We start from the raw sequence: 13738 nt of genomic DNA on the forward strand, positions 1-13738 counted from the left end.
GGCCTGGGAGTTAATTAGTCACCCTAATTGCTCAGCCCGCAGGTCTCCAACTGGCAGAATAATAATCATAATAATAATAATAATAAGTGCTTTTTTCTGGGGGTACCTTTGTACTTTTGTACATTTACTGTATTCCCCCCCCCCCCGATTTGAACTATAAAATGGTGGTTTACTTGAGTCAAAATGAGAGTACTCCTAAACATTTTTAAAAGAAAACAACAACAACAACAACAACAATTTTATCCCACCCATCTCTCTGGGTTTCCCCAGCCTGTGGCTGACAGTGTCTTTCCACCAGCCTTGCAGAGGCAGAAATACAAGTTTTTGGTGCCTTCTAAACCCCGGGAACAAAAAATAAATAAACATGGACAAGATAAATGGCACCAGGCCAAAGGACGTGTTTTGGGTGTTCCTGTGAAGAGGAGGCTGGTTTTGCCCAGCTGCCGACCCGCTTTCGAAGGCTGCTTTCGAAACCGGAGAGGGTTGCCCATCATCAGAGAATCTGCCCAGCGGGTTAGCAGAGAAAAGGAAGGCCATCTTTCTTTCTTCCTTCCTTCCTTCCTTCCTTCCTTCCTTCCTTCCTTTCTTTCTTTCTTTCTTTCTTTTTCTTTCTTTCTTTCTTTCTTTCTTTCTTTCTTTCTTTCTTTCTTTCTTTCTTTCTTTTCTATACCGCCCGATACCAGAAGGTCTCCGGGCAGTTCACATAAAATACCAAATACAGAAAATCAAAACAAAAATAACATAGTTAAACTGTGGAACTCCCTGCTGCAGGAGGCAGGGATGGCTTTGGGCAAATTCAGGGAGGGCTATTGATGGCTGCTAGCTGCGATTATTAGCATTATTATTGCTTATTAAATCGATGCATCGCCCTTCGCTTGAGGACCACAGAGTGGTTTACAGAATTAAAACAACCGGTGGAGCCCCTCCATCGCCTTGCAGCATGCGCAGAGTGCCGTGGCGGAAAACCTGGTCTCTAAAAATCCAAAAGGAATAAGAAATACTGTCACATGTTGGATCCCTCGTGGGGTGTTAAACCCAGGGAAGCCAAGCCTGCCCCCTCTGCCCGCCAAGACTTGGCAAATTTGTAACCAGAGTCACAAGACTCTGGGTTAATTTCCCAATGTGTCAAATTAATCATTTATTTCCTTCATTTTTAAAAAATGCGTCTTGGAACGCACTTGGCGGGGGGGGGGTGAGGAGGCCAGAGACTTTGGGCTCCCTTTTTCTGGGAAAGGCTTAGGGGGGCCAAGAGCAGTGGCTGGATGGCTCAGTGGGTAGAGCATGAGGCTTTTGACCTCTGGGTTGTGGGTCACAGCCTCACATGGGGCAAAAAGATTCCTGCCTTGCCGGGGTGGGGGGTTGGACTAGATGCCCCTTGGGGGACCCGCCCAACTCTGCAATCCTATCCTACAATGATGTTGATGATGAGGATGGCAGTCGCACAAACCCCAGAGTCCTCCACTTTTCGGTTCTTCCAGTTGAACCAGTCCGGTCCTTTCGCTGCTTCTCCTGCCAGGCTGGGACGTTTGCCAGGACTCCCTGGGGAGGAGTGGGGGGGCAGGGGGTGGGTGCTCCAAGGCGCCTGCATGCCATGGGTGCTCCTCCCCATTTCAGAAAAAGGGACTGAGGCTCTGCTTGGGTCTTTTGTTCCATTTCAATCCTCTCGACCTGCCGAAGGAGGGAGAGGCATTGCGGGGAAGGGCTGGCTGTGAGTTCCCCGCAAGGTGAGGGGTTCGGGTTCGAGAAGCAAAAGGAGCAAGAGAGGCCTCCTAACTGTAAGTCCAAGAAATGCCCAAATGGGTTAAGAGAGAGGGGGGGGGTTCAGCTCTGGGCACCAGATATTTAAAGCACACAAAAGGTGGTAAACATTACATACCATCAGTCCTGGAAGTGTTCCAAGCTAAACGTCTAGCACAGTTTATTATTACTGTATATGGGGCTCAGATTTGGACAGGGGTTCCCCTTGGATTTACGGAAGCTGTCCAATCAAATTTATACCCAGATGGGCGGGGTATAAATAATATATTTATTATTATTATTATTATTATTATTATTATTATTATTATTATTATTATATGTTCTTAAGGCAAATTCTCTCTTTCCCATCCTGGGTCCCAAGCGCATCATTGCGCCTAGAGGCTAATCTTCCCTCGGTAGAATTATGGATCTGGCGTAGGACACTTAACTCTTGGCTTTGCCTAAACTCAACCCCCCCACCCCTCCCCCCGGGTCTAATATCCCTCGTGCTGCAAGTTCACAAGAGCGCCTGGTCTAAAATTGTCTATCAAAAACTTCACTCTTGTGGTTTATCAGCCTGGCATCTACTCACTTTGGGTTTCAGTAAAGCAAACAGTCTAATTTGTCAGCGCATAAATGATATCGAGCGTCAGAACAACTTGGCCACAATCAGGAAATTTTGCCCGTGGCATGACTATTTTCCACCTTCCCATTTCGACTCTCCGGCACCCTATCTGCATAACTGAGCAATTCTAAAATATAGACACACTTCTACTCTCGGAAGATTAAATGTCTTGCCCTCGGCTGGACTTGAGGGACGATTCCAACAGAATCCACAGGAAAAACGCTTCTGTCCCTCTGGAGATGGCCAGACCAAACCGGTGAGCAAATGCCCTTCTGGCTTGCACTAGAAAGAAAGAAAGAAAGAAAGAAAGAAAGAAAGAAAGAAAGAAAGAAAGAAAGAAAGAAAGAAAGAAAGAATCTGGCCTGCACTCTTTATAAAGGCTTGAGGAATGAGATTATTGCCCCCTCTTTTATTGCCCATTCTGGGGCAATCAGAGGAAGATCCACTATTTGACCATTGATTCAAAACCCTAAAATGTATTTTACATATTTAACTTTGTATTTCTATTCTTTGTATCCTTTGTTGTTTTATTGCTATGGTCGATGGCTGACGCAAATAAATATTCATTCATTCATTCACACATGCCCTGCAAAGAATTCTGGGAACTGTAGCTTACCAGCACTACAGTTCCCAGGAGCCTTAGCAAAAACCACAGTCCCCAAGATTCTTTGGGGTGTGGTGTGCTTCCAATGTGCTTAAATATCTGGTGTGCACTTGCAGCCCCGAGTGTCCAAAGCTTAGACACAAATTTCTGATTTGCTGGGGCTTTGGCAAACTACAGAGACCAGCTCTTTCCCAATAGAGAGCGGGATGCTACTGGACTTATTTCTGTGAATGTTAAGTTGCTTTGAACTATTGCGTTTTAATTGTTGCAATTAAATTGTTTAAAAGTTGCCTAGGAACTTAGGGTGAAGGGTAATTTATTATTATTATTATTATTATTATTATTATTATTATTATTATTAGGTTGTTTTTTTTATTAAAGGACCTTTTGTCATGATTAAAATGCATATTGAATCTTTTAGCGTGGCTTTAGTAAGCTGGCAACCGCAATAAGCAGAAGCACAAGGGCAACCATGTGCATTTGGCAAACCCTCAACCCTAACTATCGGGTTCTTTTGCCCCATATTTGTGTGCTTATTATAATTATAATATTTTATTTTATTGTTAATTGTGCTGTTTTAAAGGTGCATTTTTAATTTGACTTCACTTAGCAATGGTGTTTGTTTTTGAAATGTTTAAGATTCTTATTTTTTGTTAACTTTGTCTGTGTTAAATACGTATTCTGTAGCTGTCCTAATTTGTAATATTTTCTTTTGAAATCTTTAAGATAATATTTTTGTTTTCTGTTAATTATGCTGCTTTGACCGCATACTCTATATTTGACTTTCTCCAGATTGTTTTATTGATGTTTTAATATTCCGCCAACCGCTTTGAGGTTTTTCTTAAAAATATAAAGTGGTATCGAAATGAAATGAATAATAAAATAAACCGAGTACAGTCATACCTCGGTTTAAGTACGCTTCGGTTTGAGTACTTTCAGTTTAAGTACTCTGTGGACCCGTCTGGAACGGATTAATCCACTTTCCATTACTTTCAATGGGAAAGTTCGCTTCAGGTTAAGTACAGACGTCCGGAACCAATTGTGTACTTAAACCGAGGTACCACTGTATGTTAATGTTTGTTAGTGACAGCTGTGCTGATGATGTGTACATAGGAAAGGCTTTCAAAAGCACATAGTAAACTTGCTTGCCCTATTATTATCATTATTATTATTGAAAACAAATTCAGCGGTCAGTGCTTGTAACCCAGCTCCAATTGAAAACTTAAGTTGCAAGCTTTCTGGAGTGGAATGGAACAAGCCTAGAGATAGCTTTTCTCCTTTTCTTTCTCCCTCTTTGCAGGAAGAGGGAACAGCTGCCAGTCCACTCCAAGGTTTTGCAATGATGCGTCGAAGCCGGACAACGGTGTCTTTTCTGAGTATGGAGGTAAGGAAAAATAATGCGCTGGGGATCAAGGTGTCTGTGGGTGCAGGTTGGAGAGAGCCCAGCCAGGAGGCCGGCGGCCAATATTTGGGGTGAGGTTGTAGTTAATAAGTCCACCCGAAGTTCTGGACTAGGCTTCCCCAAACTAAGGCCCGGGGGCCGGTTGCGGCCCGCGAGGCTCTTTTATGCGGCCCCCGGCAACCCCCCTGCCCGCTGCTGCCGCCCGCTCTTAATGGCACGCTGCAGCTGCCCACTTCCAGGTCCCCGGAGCGTCAGAAATAGCTTGTGCGCATGCGCAAGCGTCATTTCTGGCGTGCTTCCAGGCAGGAGGAAGTGCATGTACACAGTGTTCTGGTGACCCGGAAGTGCGCTGGAAATCACGTGTGTGCATGCGTATGGGCGCGCACTCCTGCGCGCTCCGGCCCGCAGCACGATCAGCACTGGAGGCACCGGCCCTCGGCGAGATAAGTTTGGGGACCCCTGTTCTGGACCCTTCACCCACCCTTCCAATCTTGCTCAAATCCCAAAGCACCTTCAATGCTCTGCCCTTCTCTCTGCAAGACGGTGTTGTAAACAAAATCTGCCCTTTCCCCGAGAGCCCGTCTAGAGTCCTTAAATGGCTTCCCTATCGGTAGGAGAAAATAACAGAGAATATTGAGAAGCCAAGCAGCTAGTAAGCCTGATCTTTATTAAACTGTTGCAACAGGGTCCCCGCTCACCCCACACAGGAGGGAGGAGGAACCCAGAACATTGGTGCGCACGGTCGCATACTCTGTATATGGACTTTTAAAATTGCCACCCTGCAGCCCAAGACCACCACCCAATACATCAAATGTACATCACAGAAGGGGCATCTACAACAGAATCCTGTCTGCCAGGAAAGCTGTTGATGGATTTAAAGGTAAAGGACCCCTGACCATTAGGTCCAGTCGTGACCGACTCTGGGGTCGTGGCGCTCATCTCGCATTATTGGCCGAGGGAGCCTGTTTACAGCTTCCAGGCCATGTGGCCAGCAGGACTAAGCCGCTTCTGGCGAACCAGAGCAGCGCATGGAAACGCCGTTTACCTTCCCGCTGTAGCGGTTCCTATTTAACTACTTGCACTTTGACATGCGTTCAAACTGCTAGGTTGGCAGGAGCTGGGACCGAGCAACAGGAGCTCACCCCTTCTGATTGCAAAGGCTCTGTGCCAGGTTTAACCCACAGCGCCACCCCATCCCCTGTTGATGGGTTTACCTGGCTATTAATGGGTTTACCTGGAGAGCCTGGCCATTCATTTGTGATGATAAATACTTAATTCCTGAGTCCAGGTCACAGGTTCACCCTATTCATATCTTAAATGTGCCCTGAAGGCAGGATTTGTGAGCAAAGAGACAATGGGGAGCTTTTTTCATGCCCTCCCTCCTTGCAGAGAATCATAGAATCCTAGAGTTGGAAGAGACCACAAGGGCCATCCAGTCCAACCCCCTGCCAAGCAGGAAACACCATCAAAGCATTCTTGACATATGCCTGTCAAGCCTCTGCTTAAAGACCTCCAAAGAAGGAGACTCCACCACACTCCTTGGCAGCAAATTCCACTGCCGAACAGCTCTTACTGTCAGGAAGTTCTTCCTAATGTTGAGGTGGAATCTTCTTTCTTGTAGCTTGAATCCATTGCTCCGTGTCCGCTTCTCTGGAGCAGCAGAAAACAACCTTTCTCCCTCCTCTATATGTCATCCTTTCATATATTTGAACATGGCTATCATATCCCCCCTTAACCTTCTCTTCTCCAGGCTAAACATACCCAGCTCCCTAAGCTGTTCCTCATAAGGCATCGTTTCCAGGCCTTTGACCATTTGGGTTGCCCTCCTCTGGACACCTTCCAGCTTGTCAGTATCCTTCTTGAACTGTGGTGCCCAGAACTGGACACAGGACTCCAGGTGAGGTCTGACCAGAGCAGAATACAGTGGTACTATGACTTCCCTTGATCTAGATGCTATACTCCTATTGATGCAGCCCAGAATTGCATTGGCTTTTTGAGCTGCTGCATCACACTGCTGAGAAACATTTGGTCAGATTGGAAGAAGAGTCAAAATGGTTTCAGGACTGTCTTCCTGAGTCTTCCTGTCCTGTTTCAGACATGGGGTTTAGATATTTACATATGTGTTTGCCTTGTAAATTTATGAACACCAAATTTTGATATCAGAGACCTTAAATTCTTATAACAAAGGGCAGGAATTATGGCTCTGCTTCCAGTCCTGTTGGAAGGATTCCCGGTAGGAGAAGCGGCTGGATTGAATTTAGCAGCTGCGGCAGCCAGAGGGGAAGGGTCTCCAGGCTTCAAAAACCCTCGCACACATCTTTCCACCAGGCGAGAGTGGCCCCAATCCCAGGAACAGCTTTGATTGGCCGGCTGAACCAGGAGAGGGGAGCTGAGGGGCCTCAGACCCTTGGGGAGTTAGGGGTTTACCTTCATGTGAAGACAGAAGACAAGGCCCTCTGCCTGGTTCCCTATAACCTAACTTCTCAGGAGGGAACATGGGCGTAGGCAGGGGGGCAGCTGCCCCCCCTAGAAGCAAAACATTAATGTATTTTACAGACCATAACCAGCACTTTTCCCCTCCAAAAACTGAAGTGGAAAGGGCTTTGCTTTAGCGAGAGCAGCTCGGTCTCCGCTTGCTGGGGGGGGGCACAGCTGTAACAAAAACACATCAAATAAATAAAGCAAAGTGGCTACCGGTACTTAAGCAGTTAAGACAATGGAGCAGAATACCCCTTCAGGCAAGAGTTGATAGCTCACCACTTCACCCTATTGTTCTTCAGTGGGAGTTGTTAATGAGCATTCAGGGATTGCATTAAGAGTTCTATTGACGATTTAATGAGGGTGCAGAGGATTCAATTTGACTAAGGTGGCTCTGCAAGGCTAAAAGGAAGTGAATAAGAAAAGGGGGCTGTAGCTTTGATAGACACAGTGATGTTTATAAAAAGCAGTGGTGTTCCAGTCTGCCCCTCCTCCTGCATCTGTTGTTGTTGTTTAGTCATTTAGTCGTGTCCGACTCTTCGTGACCCCCCTGGACCAGAGCACGCCAGGCACTCCTGTCTTCCACTGCCTCCCGCAGTTTGGTCAGACTCATGTTGGTGGGTTCGAGAACACTCTTCAACCATCTCGTCCTCTGTCGTCCCCTTCTCCTAGTGCCCTCAATCTTTCCTCACATCAGGGTCTTTTCCAGGGAGTCTTCTCTTCTCATGAGGTGACCAAAGTATTGGAGCCTCCGCTTTGGGATCTGTCCTTCCAGTGAGCACTCAGGGCTGATTTCCTTCAGAATGGATAGGTTTGATCTTCTTGCAGTCTGTATACTACTGTAAATCAGGGGTGGCCACCTCCCAAGAGACTCTGATCTACTCATAGAGTTAAAAACTGGGAGTGATCTACCCCCTTTTGGGGGGTTCAGGTCAAAGCTGTTGAGTTTTTTAAAGGAAGGGAAGACCTGTTTTGGGGGGTTTAGGTTAAACTTGTTGAGCTTCTTTTAGGAGGGAGGGAGGCCCATTTTTGTTTAGGGCTTCAGGTCATAGTTCAGCTTTTTTTAGGGAGGAGGAAAATTTTGGGTGAGCTTTTTTTAGGGGTGCCAGTGATCTAGCAGTGATCTACCACAGAAATCCAGTGATCTACTGGTAGATCACAATCTACCTGTTGGACGTGCCTGCTGTAAATCAAACAGAGAGAAAGCTGCTTACAAGGCTCTTGTACAGGCGTACCGGTATCTTCCTCTTGCTGCAGAGTTTCAGCATCACAGCGTCACCCAGAGGCACCCACAAATATGAGTTATGCCTCTCTCTATTTCTTCCTTCCTTCCCTCCCTCTTCCATCCTTAATAAAATACGGGGGGGGGCGCAGATAAGCCCCACATAGAAAGCCCATCAACTTGGGGGGATGACTCTTTCAAATACGGTATTTACCATTAATTGGGGGGGGGCACCTGGGCCTCTAGGAGTTGGCTGCTATGCCTAGGACAATTCAAGAAAGCAGAATGATGCATATGCTATGGTAATATATCAATAGAATCATGGAATTGTAGTCGGAAGGGACCACAAGGGTCATCTAGTCCAACCCCTGCAATGCAGGAATTTTTTCCCAAGGTGGGGCTTGAACCCATGACATGGTTGAAATATTATGCTGATATGCAGCAATGCCTCGGAGCCATCGTGACTGCGGCCGTGCCTTGCCTCGCCCTCGCCCGCCCTGCCACCCCCTCTCGCCTGCCCGACCCTCCCGTCCTCTCCAGCCAAGCAGGGTAGCCGCCGACGCTGCCAGCCCCAGAAGCACAAGGTGGCCGCCGCCACGATGTCGTCAGGCCAGCTGGCCCACGTTCCCACTTTGTGGCCCCACCCCTGAACGACTCTGCCTCCCCCCCCCCTAGTTTCGATCCTGGCTACGCCCCTGGGAGAGAACCTGGAGATGGACCCCAGTGTCCGGGGTGGAAACGCTTCTTCAGGTCTACTGGGCCTTTTAGGGCTCGGAAACGTCCTGGAAGCCAATGTAGGTCTTTCAGGACCGGTGTGATGTGGTCTCGGTGGCTGTTCCCAGTCCCCAGTCTGGCTGCCGCATTCTGGATTAGTTGCAGTTTCCGGGTCACCTTCCAAGAGCCCTACAGAGAGCACATGGCAGTAGTCCAGGCATGTCCAGAGTCCATTTCGGGGGCCTAATCCAGCCCTGTGGCAGCTTATTTCCTGGAGTAAAATCCTAAAAAGAAGGTCAACCACCCACGGCCCTTCACTTCATCAAATCTGGCCCTCCTTGAAAAAAGTTTGGACACCACTGCAGTCGTCCAAGCAGGAGATGGCCGGGGTGTGTGTGTCTGTGTCCAGTGGTCAAGAAGGTGATTTCTGCATGTGCCGTGAGGGAAGTGAGGGGCAGGTGGGGCTCGTCCCCCCAGGAAAAGGGAAACTCTGACCCTAAACCTAAATCTTGGGGAGAAGAAAAGGCTCTGCAAATCCTGAGTGGAGTCTTCCTTTGGTGACGGCAGGCAGGCCCTGGCTTGCCCTCTGGGTGCTAGGCAATGGGTGCCCCTTCTCTCCGGGTTCCTTGGCAACGGGTCACGCTTCCTGGGCTCCTTGTCAGTTAGCGGCGGAGGATCGGTTAAGAAGACGAGCAGCAATTTCCCCTCCTTCGGGGCTTTTCTTGGCCTCTTAGCATGCCAGCTGCGGTGCCCACCAGGGCTGGCAGGTCCTTGGCTCACAGATTCTGCGATGAGGCCCACCTCTGGGTCCAAATGTGCTTTTTTGGAATACATAATTCAAAGGCTTGGTGCTGACCTTGAAAGCCCTGAGCGGCCTCAGCCCAGGAGACCTGAAGGAGCGTCTCCACCCCGGACACCGGGGTCCATCTCCTGAGGGCCTTCTGGCGGTTCCCTCCCTGGGAGAAGCAAGGTTACAGGGAACCAGGCAGAGGGCCTCCTCGGTGGTGGCTCCCGCCCTGTGGAACACCCCCCCCCATCAGATGTCAAAGAAATAAACAACTACCTGACTTTTAGAAGACATCTGAAGGCAGCCCTGTTTGGGGAAGTTTTTAATGTTTGAGGTTTTCTTCTGCTTTTAAATATTCTGTTGGAAGCCACCCAGAGTGGCTGGGGAAACCCAGCCAGATGGGCGGGGTATAAAAATAAATTATTATTACTGTATTATTATTAGGCAGGCTTTGCAAAGCTCTTTTTTTATAAAGACATCCTGATTGATTTCTGTTCTCTCTGCTGCTTTTAAATGTTCTCCTGTTTGGGATTTGCCTTTAATTTTACTTTATACAGTATAACTGGTCTCCCCCTCCCCCATTGTGCTTCACTGGCCTAGAGACCGTGCAGGCCTTAATCAATATATTGTAATAATTATAATAACAGTCTGACAGTGGGACACACTCCCTCAAGGGTGTGGACGCTCTCCTTCACTGGAAGTTTTCAAGCAGAGGTCAGATGGCCACCTCTCAGGGACTCTCCTGCATTGTGTGTGTGTGTGGGGGGTTGGACTAGATGGCCCCTGGGGGTCCCTTCCAGTCCTACGGTTCTGCAAAACAGCCAAGCTGCTTGGGAAAGCAAGCTTGAAAAGAGGGGAACAAGCAGCTAAAATAAAGATGCAGCAGTTAAACAAAATGTCTCCTGTTCCCTGGGCTGATGCTTGGCCCAAATCTCTTAGCGTGTGCCTGGATTTTGGGGAGGGGGATTCGAACCCACATCCCGCTTCCTCCAGCTCCCTTCTTGGAGGCCAGGTCTGGCAGGTGCTCTCAGGTGGAAATGATTGGCGGCCGAGCCGTGAGAGAGAGAGTGGCAGTGCGTGCCCGTAAGTGGCCATTAACCCTCCTGCGGCACTAATTGGCACCCCAGGGCAACCGTCAGAGAGAGAGAGAGAGAGAGAGAGAGAGAGAGCAGCTTGTTGGCAAGGAATCAGAAATGCAGGTGCTCCATCTGTGTGATTGTTCCTTAGCTGAGCCTTTTCCCAGTTGCAGAGGGAGATTTTCCCGTTCCTGCCAGCAAAGTGTCAAGGGCAAACCCAGGGTGGAGGGTGGGGGCGCCCCAGGGCCTGCCGCCTCCCCCCCCCCCAACTTGGCACCTCCCAGCTGCCTGGGCCACTTCCACCTGAGCAGGCTGTGGGCACGACCTGGAATTGCCTGGGGGCCAGACAGTCAGGCCCTTGAGTTGTTCCTTTCAGCCAGCCAATTGTTGTTTTAATTTGTTGGAAGCCACCCAGAGTGGCCGGGGTACTAGTCAGATGAGCAGCATATAAAGTTGTTATTATTATGTGGTTGGAGGCAGAGGAGTGGTGGTGGGGGCACCAGCTGGGGAACCCCCAAGGGAAGAAGGCTCAGAGCCTGGGGAACGGGGTGACGATGAGCGGTCAGAGGGAGTAGAGTGGGCAGAGGAGTTGTGGGAAGCTGAAGAGGGAACAGGGTTTGGTGAGCGGGGAGATTCTGTGGCAGAGAGCAGTCCAGAATCAGAGGCAGAAGCGGAAGCAGGGCAAGAGGGAAGCCAAGAGGCAGAGATGAAGTCACAGGGGTCTCCCCCTCCTGCTGCGAGAAGCTCTGCTCCCCACTGGTTTCCCAGAACCAGGAGAGGCATGAAAAGAGCGGAGGAGAGGTTGGCTGCCCCCAGGCTCAGTCTCGGATTGCTTGGGGGGAAATGCTGGAGAGAAGGGGACTTTCATTCTCGGCAGCTGGTTTTCATGGCCTCAGACCACCAGGAATGAGCCGCTGTGCTCATTAGACCTCTGCCGAGTCTGTGAAGGTTGTGCTTTTGCGAATAATGATTTAGCTCCAACTTTGAACTCACCAGCATGTTGTTGTGACAGAAGTACTCCTGGATGAGGAATGGGAAAACCAGCATTCTTCCAGATATTACTGGAGGAATACAGTGCCTGTGTTTAGGAGAGGCATTCCCCCCTGAGAGGTGTGTGCTGGGTTTTAATAGATAGGAGAGGATATATCAATTGCAATTTATCCCTCCCAGCGCCTAATTTCAAAATCCCATCGTTGACAGAAGAATTAAAAGCTGAAAAATCTTACCTCGCACATTTTCTTACCACGCTTAACAAAGAATCAGGCAACAGGCTGGAAAGTAAGCTTAAGAATAAGATTTCCTTACTTTATAAAGATGCATTAGTTCACAGCAAAGGCAGCAGTAAAAACCACACTGGCAAAATATTTATATTTACAGTATAACCTGTTTCAGGTATGTACCTGGAGCAGAAGCCAGCAGAGGCCTGTCTGCACCCAATGCAGGTCAAAGGAAGAGAGAAAAGAACAGGAAGTACTCTATGCTCCTTCAATTCCAGGAGAGGAGGGGAAATGACATCACACAGAGACCTCTCTACCAATTGTATTTCTACGGTTTGAGTCTCTGCCAATCAGCAATACATTTCTGTGGTCTTAGCCCCATTCTCATGCTAACTAGCAAGAATATGCATTTGTTAGGTTTGGCTGATAAACTCCCCCAAGAAGAGGGCAGCTTCCTGTTTAAATGAGCACTCAGAACCACAAGGACTAGGAGCTTGTTTTTTTTTTAAGGGGAAGTCCAGAGCTTTGCATGTAGATGAAGCTCCCAGGGTTCAATCTCCAGTATCTCCAGTCCCCAAACCCTGGATTGCTGCTGTCACACTAAGCCAGAGGAGCCGAATCATAGAATCGTGGAATCTTAGAACTGTAAAGTTGAAAAGGGACCCTGTGGGTCATCTAGTCCAACCCTCTGCAACACAGGAATATGCAGCTGCCCCAAGTTATCAGCATGCTCTAACCCAGGGTCAGCAACCTTTTTCAGCTGTGGGGCAGGCCACCATCCCTCAGACGATGGTGGGCCGGACTATATTTTTTGGGGGGAAATGAACGAATTTCTATACCCCACAAATAACCCAGAGATGCATTTTAAATAAAAGCACACATTCTACTCATGTAAAAACACGCCGATTCCTGGACTGTCTGTAGGCCGGATTGAGAAGGCGATTGGGCCGCATCTGGCCCATAGGCCTTAGGTTGCCTCCCCCTGCTCTAACCAACTGAGCTGTCCAGACAGACTGTTGAGCACCTTCCTCCCTTCCTGTTCTATTTGGCATCATGAGGACTGACACCTTGCTTTGTCTTCAGAGGAAGAACCAGATCTCACTGCCAAAGCATCTGCTTTCATTCCCCCTTCCTTTCCTTTTGCTAAAATGGCTCGCGTCGCTTCTTCTTCGGAGCGATGTCACTATGGAAGCAATAATAATGGAGGCGAAGGGATGAATTTTTAAAGCCTTTGCTGGAGGCTAACGCTTGCAGTTAATGGATGCTGTCCATAGATGGAGCTAGGAGATGGATCGAACTCAGCGCCTCTTCAATCAACCCACCCACCGTTACCCTCCCTCCCTCTCTAAGAGGCAGGGTGATGGGGATCTGGTAATCATAAGGACATCCGAAGAATCCAGGTGGACCACCTTCTTCTTCTTCTTCTTCGGCTACCCCTTGTAGCGGAGTAATATTGTCTCCCATGAACACAGTCTTAGCAGTGAGTCCGTACATGACTGTGGAGGCCAATTCTGGATCCACACATCCTTCCACAGTGGGGACATAGGTTTCTGGGTGGGAGCTGATCCTGGTGAGGGTTTGCCAAGCATGCCTTCCTCTCGGCGCGTTTCTCCCTCTTTTCCTGAGTTCGAGTGTCTTCAAAGTCCAGGACACCTTTGGGAAAGGCTGCTCTCCAACTGGAGCGCTCGCAGGCCAGTGTTTCCCACTTGTCGGTGTTTATACTACAGTTTTAAAGATTTGCCTTGAGAGAGTCTTTGAACCTCTTTTGTTGACCACCAGCATTACGCTTCCCATTTCTAAGTTCAGAATAGAGTAGTTGCTTTGGAAGACGATCATCAGGCATCCGCACAACATGACTGGTCCATCCAACGAAGTT

General features: G+C 48.5%; 1 protein-coding gene across 1 annotated transcript in view; it reads left to right on the forward strand.

Moving 5' to 3' along the window:
- The first annotated feature begins 1637 nt into the window (after positions 1 to 1637).
- The window catches only part of PDE4C (phosphodiesterase 4C), a 90049-nt gene continuing 77948 nt past the window's right edge, over positions 1638 to 13738 (forward strand). Inside the window, exons 1-2 of the mRNA XM_035119374.2 lie at positions 1638 to 1775; positions 4267 to 4350. Coding sequence (XP_034975265.2) covers positions 4306 to 4350 — 45 coding nt within the window. The 5' untranslated portion in view covers positions 1638 to 1775; positions 4267 to 4305. The remainder of the gene's footprint in view (positions 1776 to 4266; positions 4351 to 13738) is intronic.

Source organism: Zootoca vivipara, chromosome 6, assembly GCF_963506605.1.
Source record: "Zootoca vivipara chromosome 6, rZooViv1.1, whole genome shotgun sequence".
Classification (NCBI taxonomy): domain Eukaryota; kingdom Metazoa; phylum Chordata; class Lepidosauria; order Squamata; family Lacertidae; genus Zootoca; species Zootoca vivipara.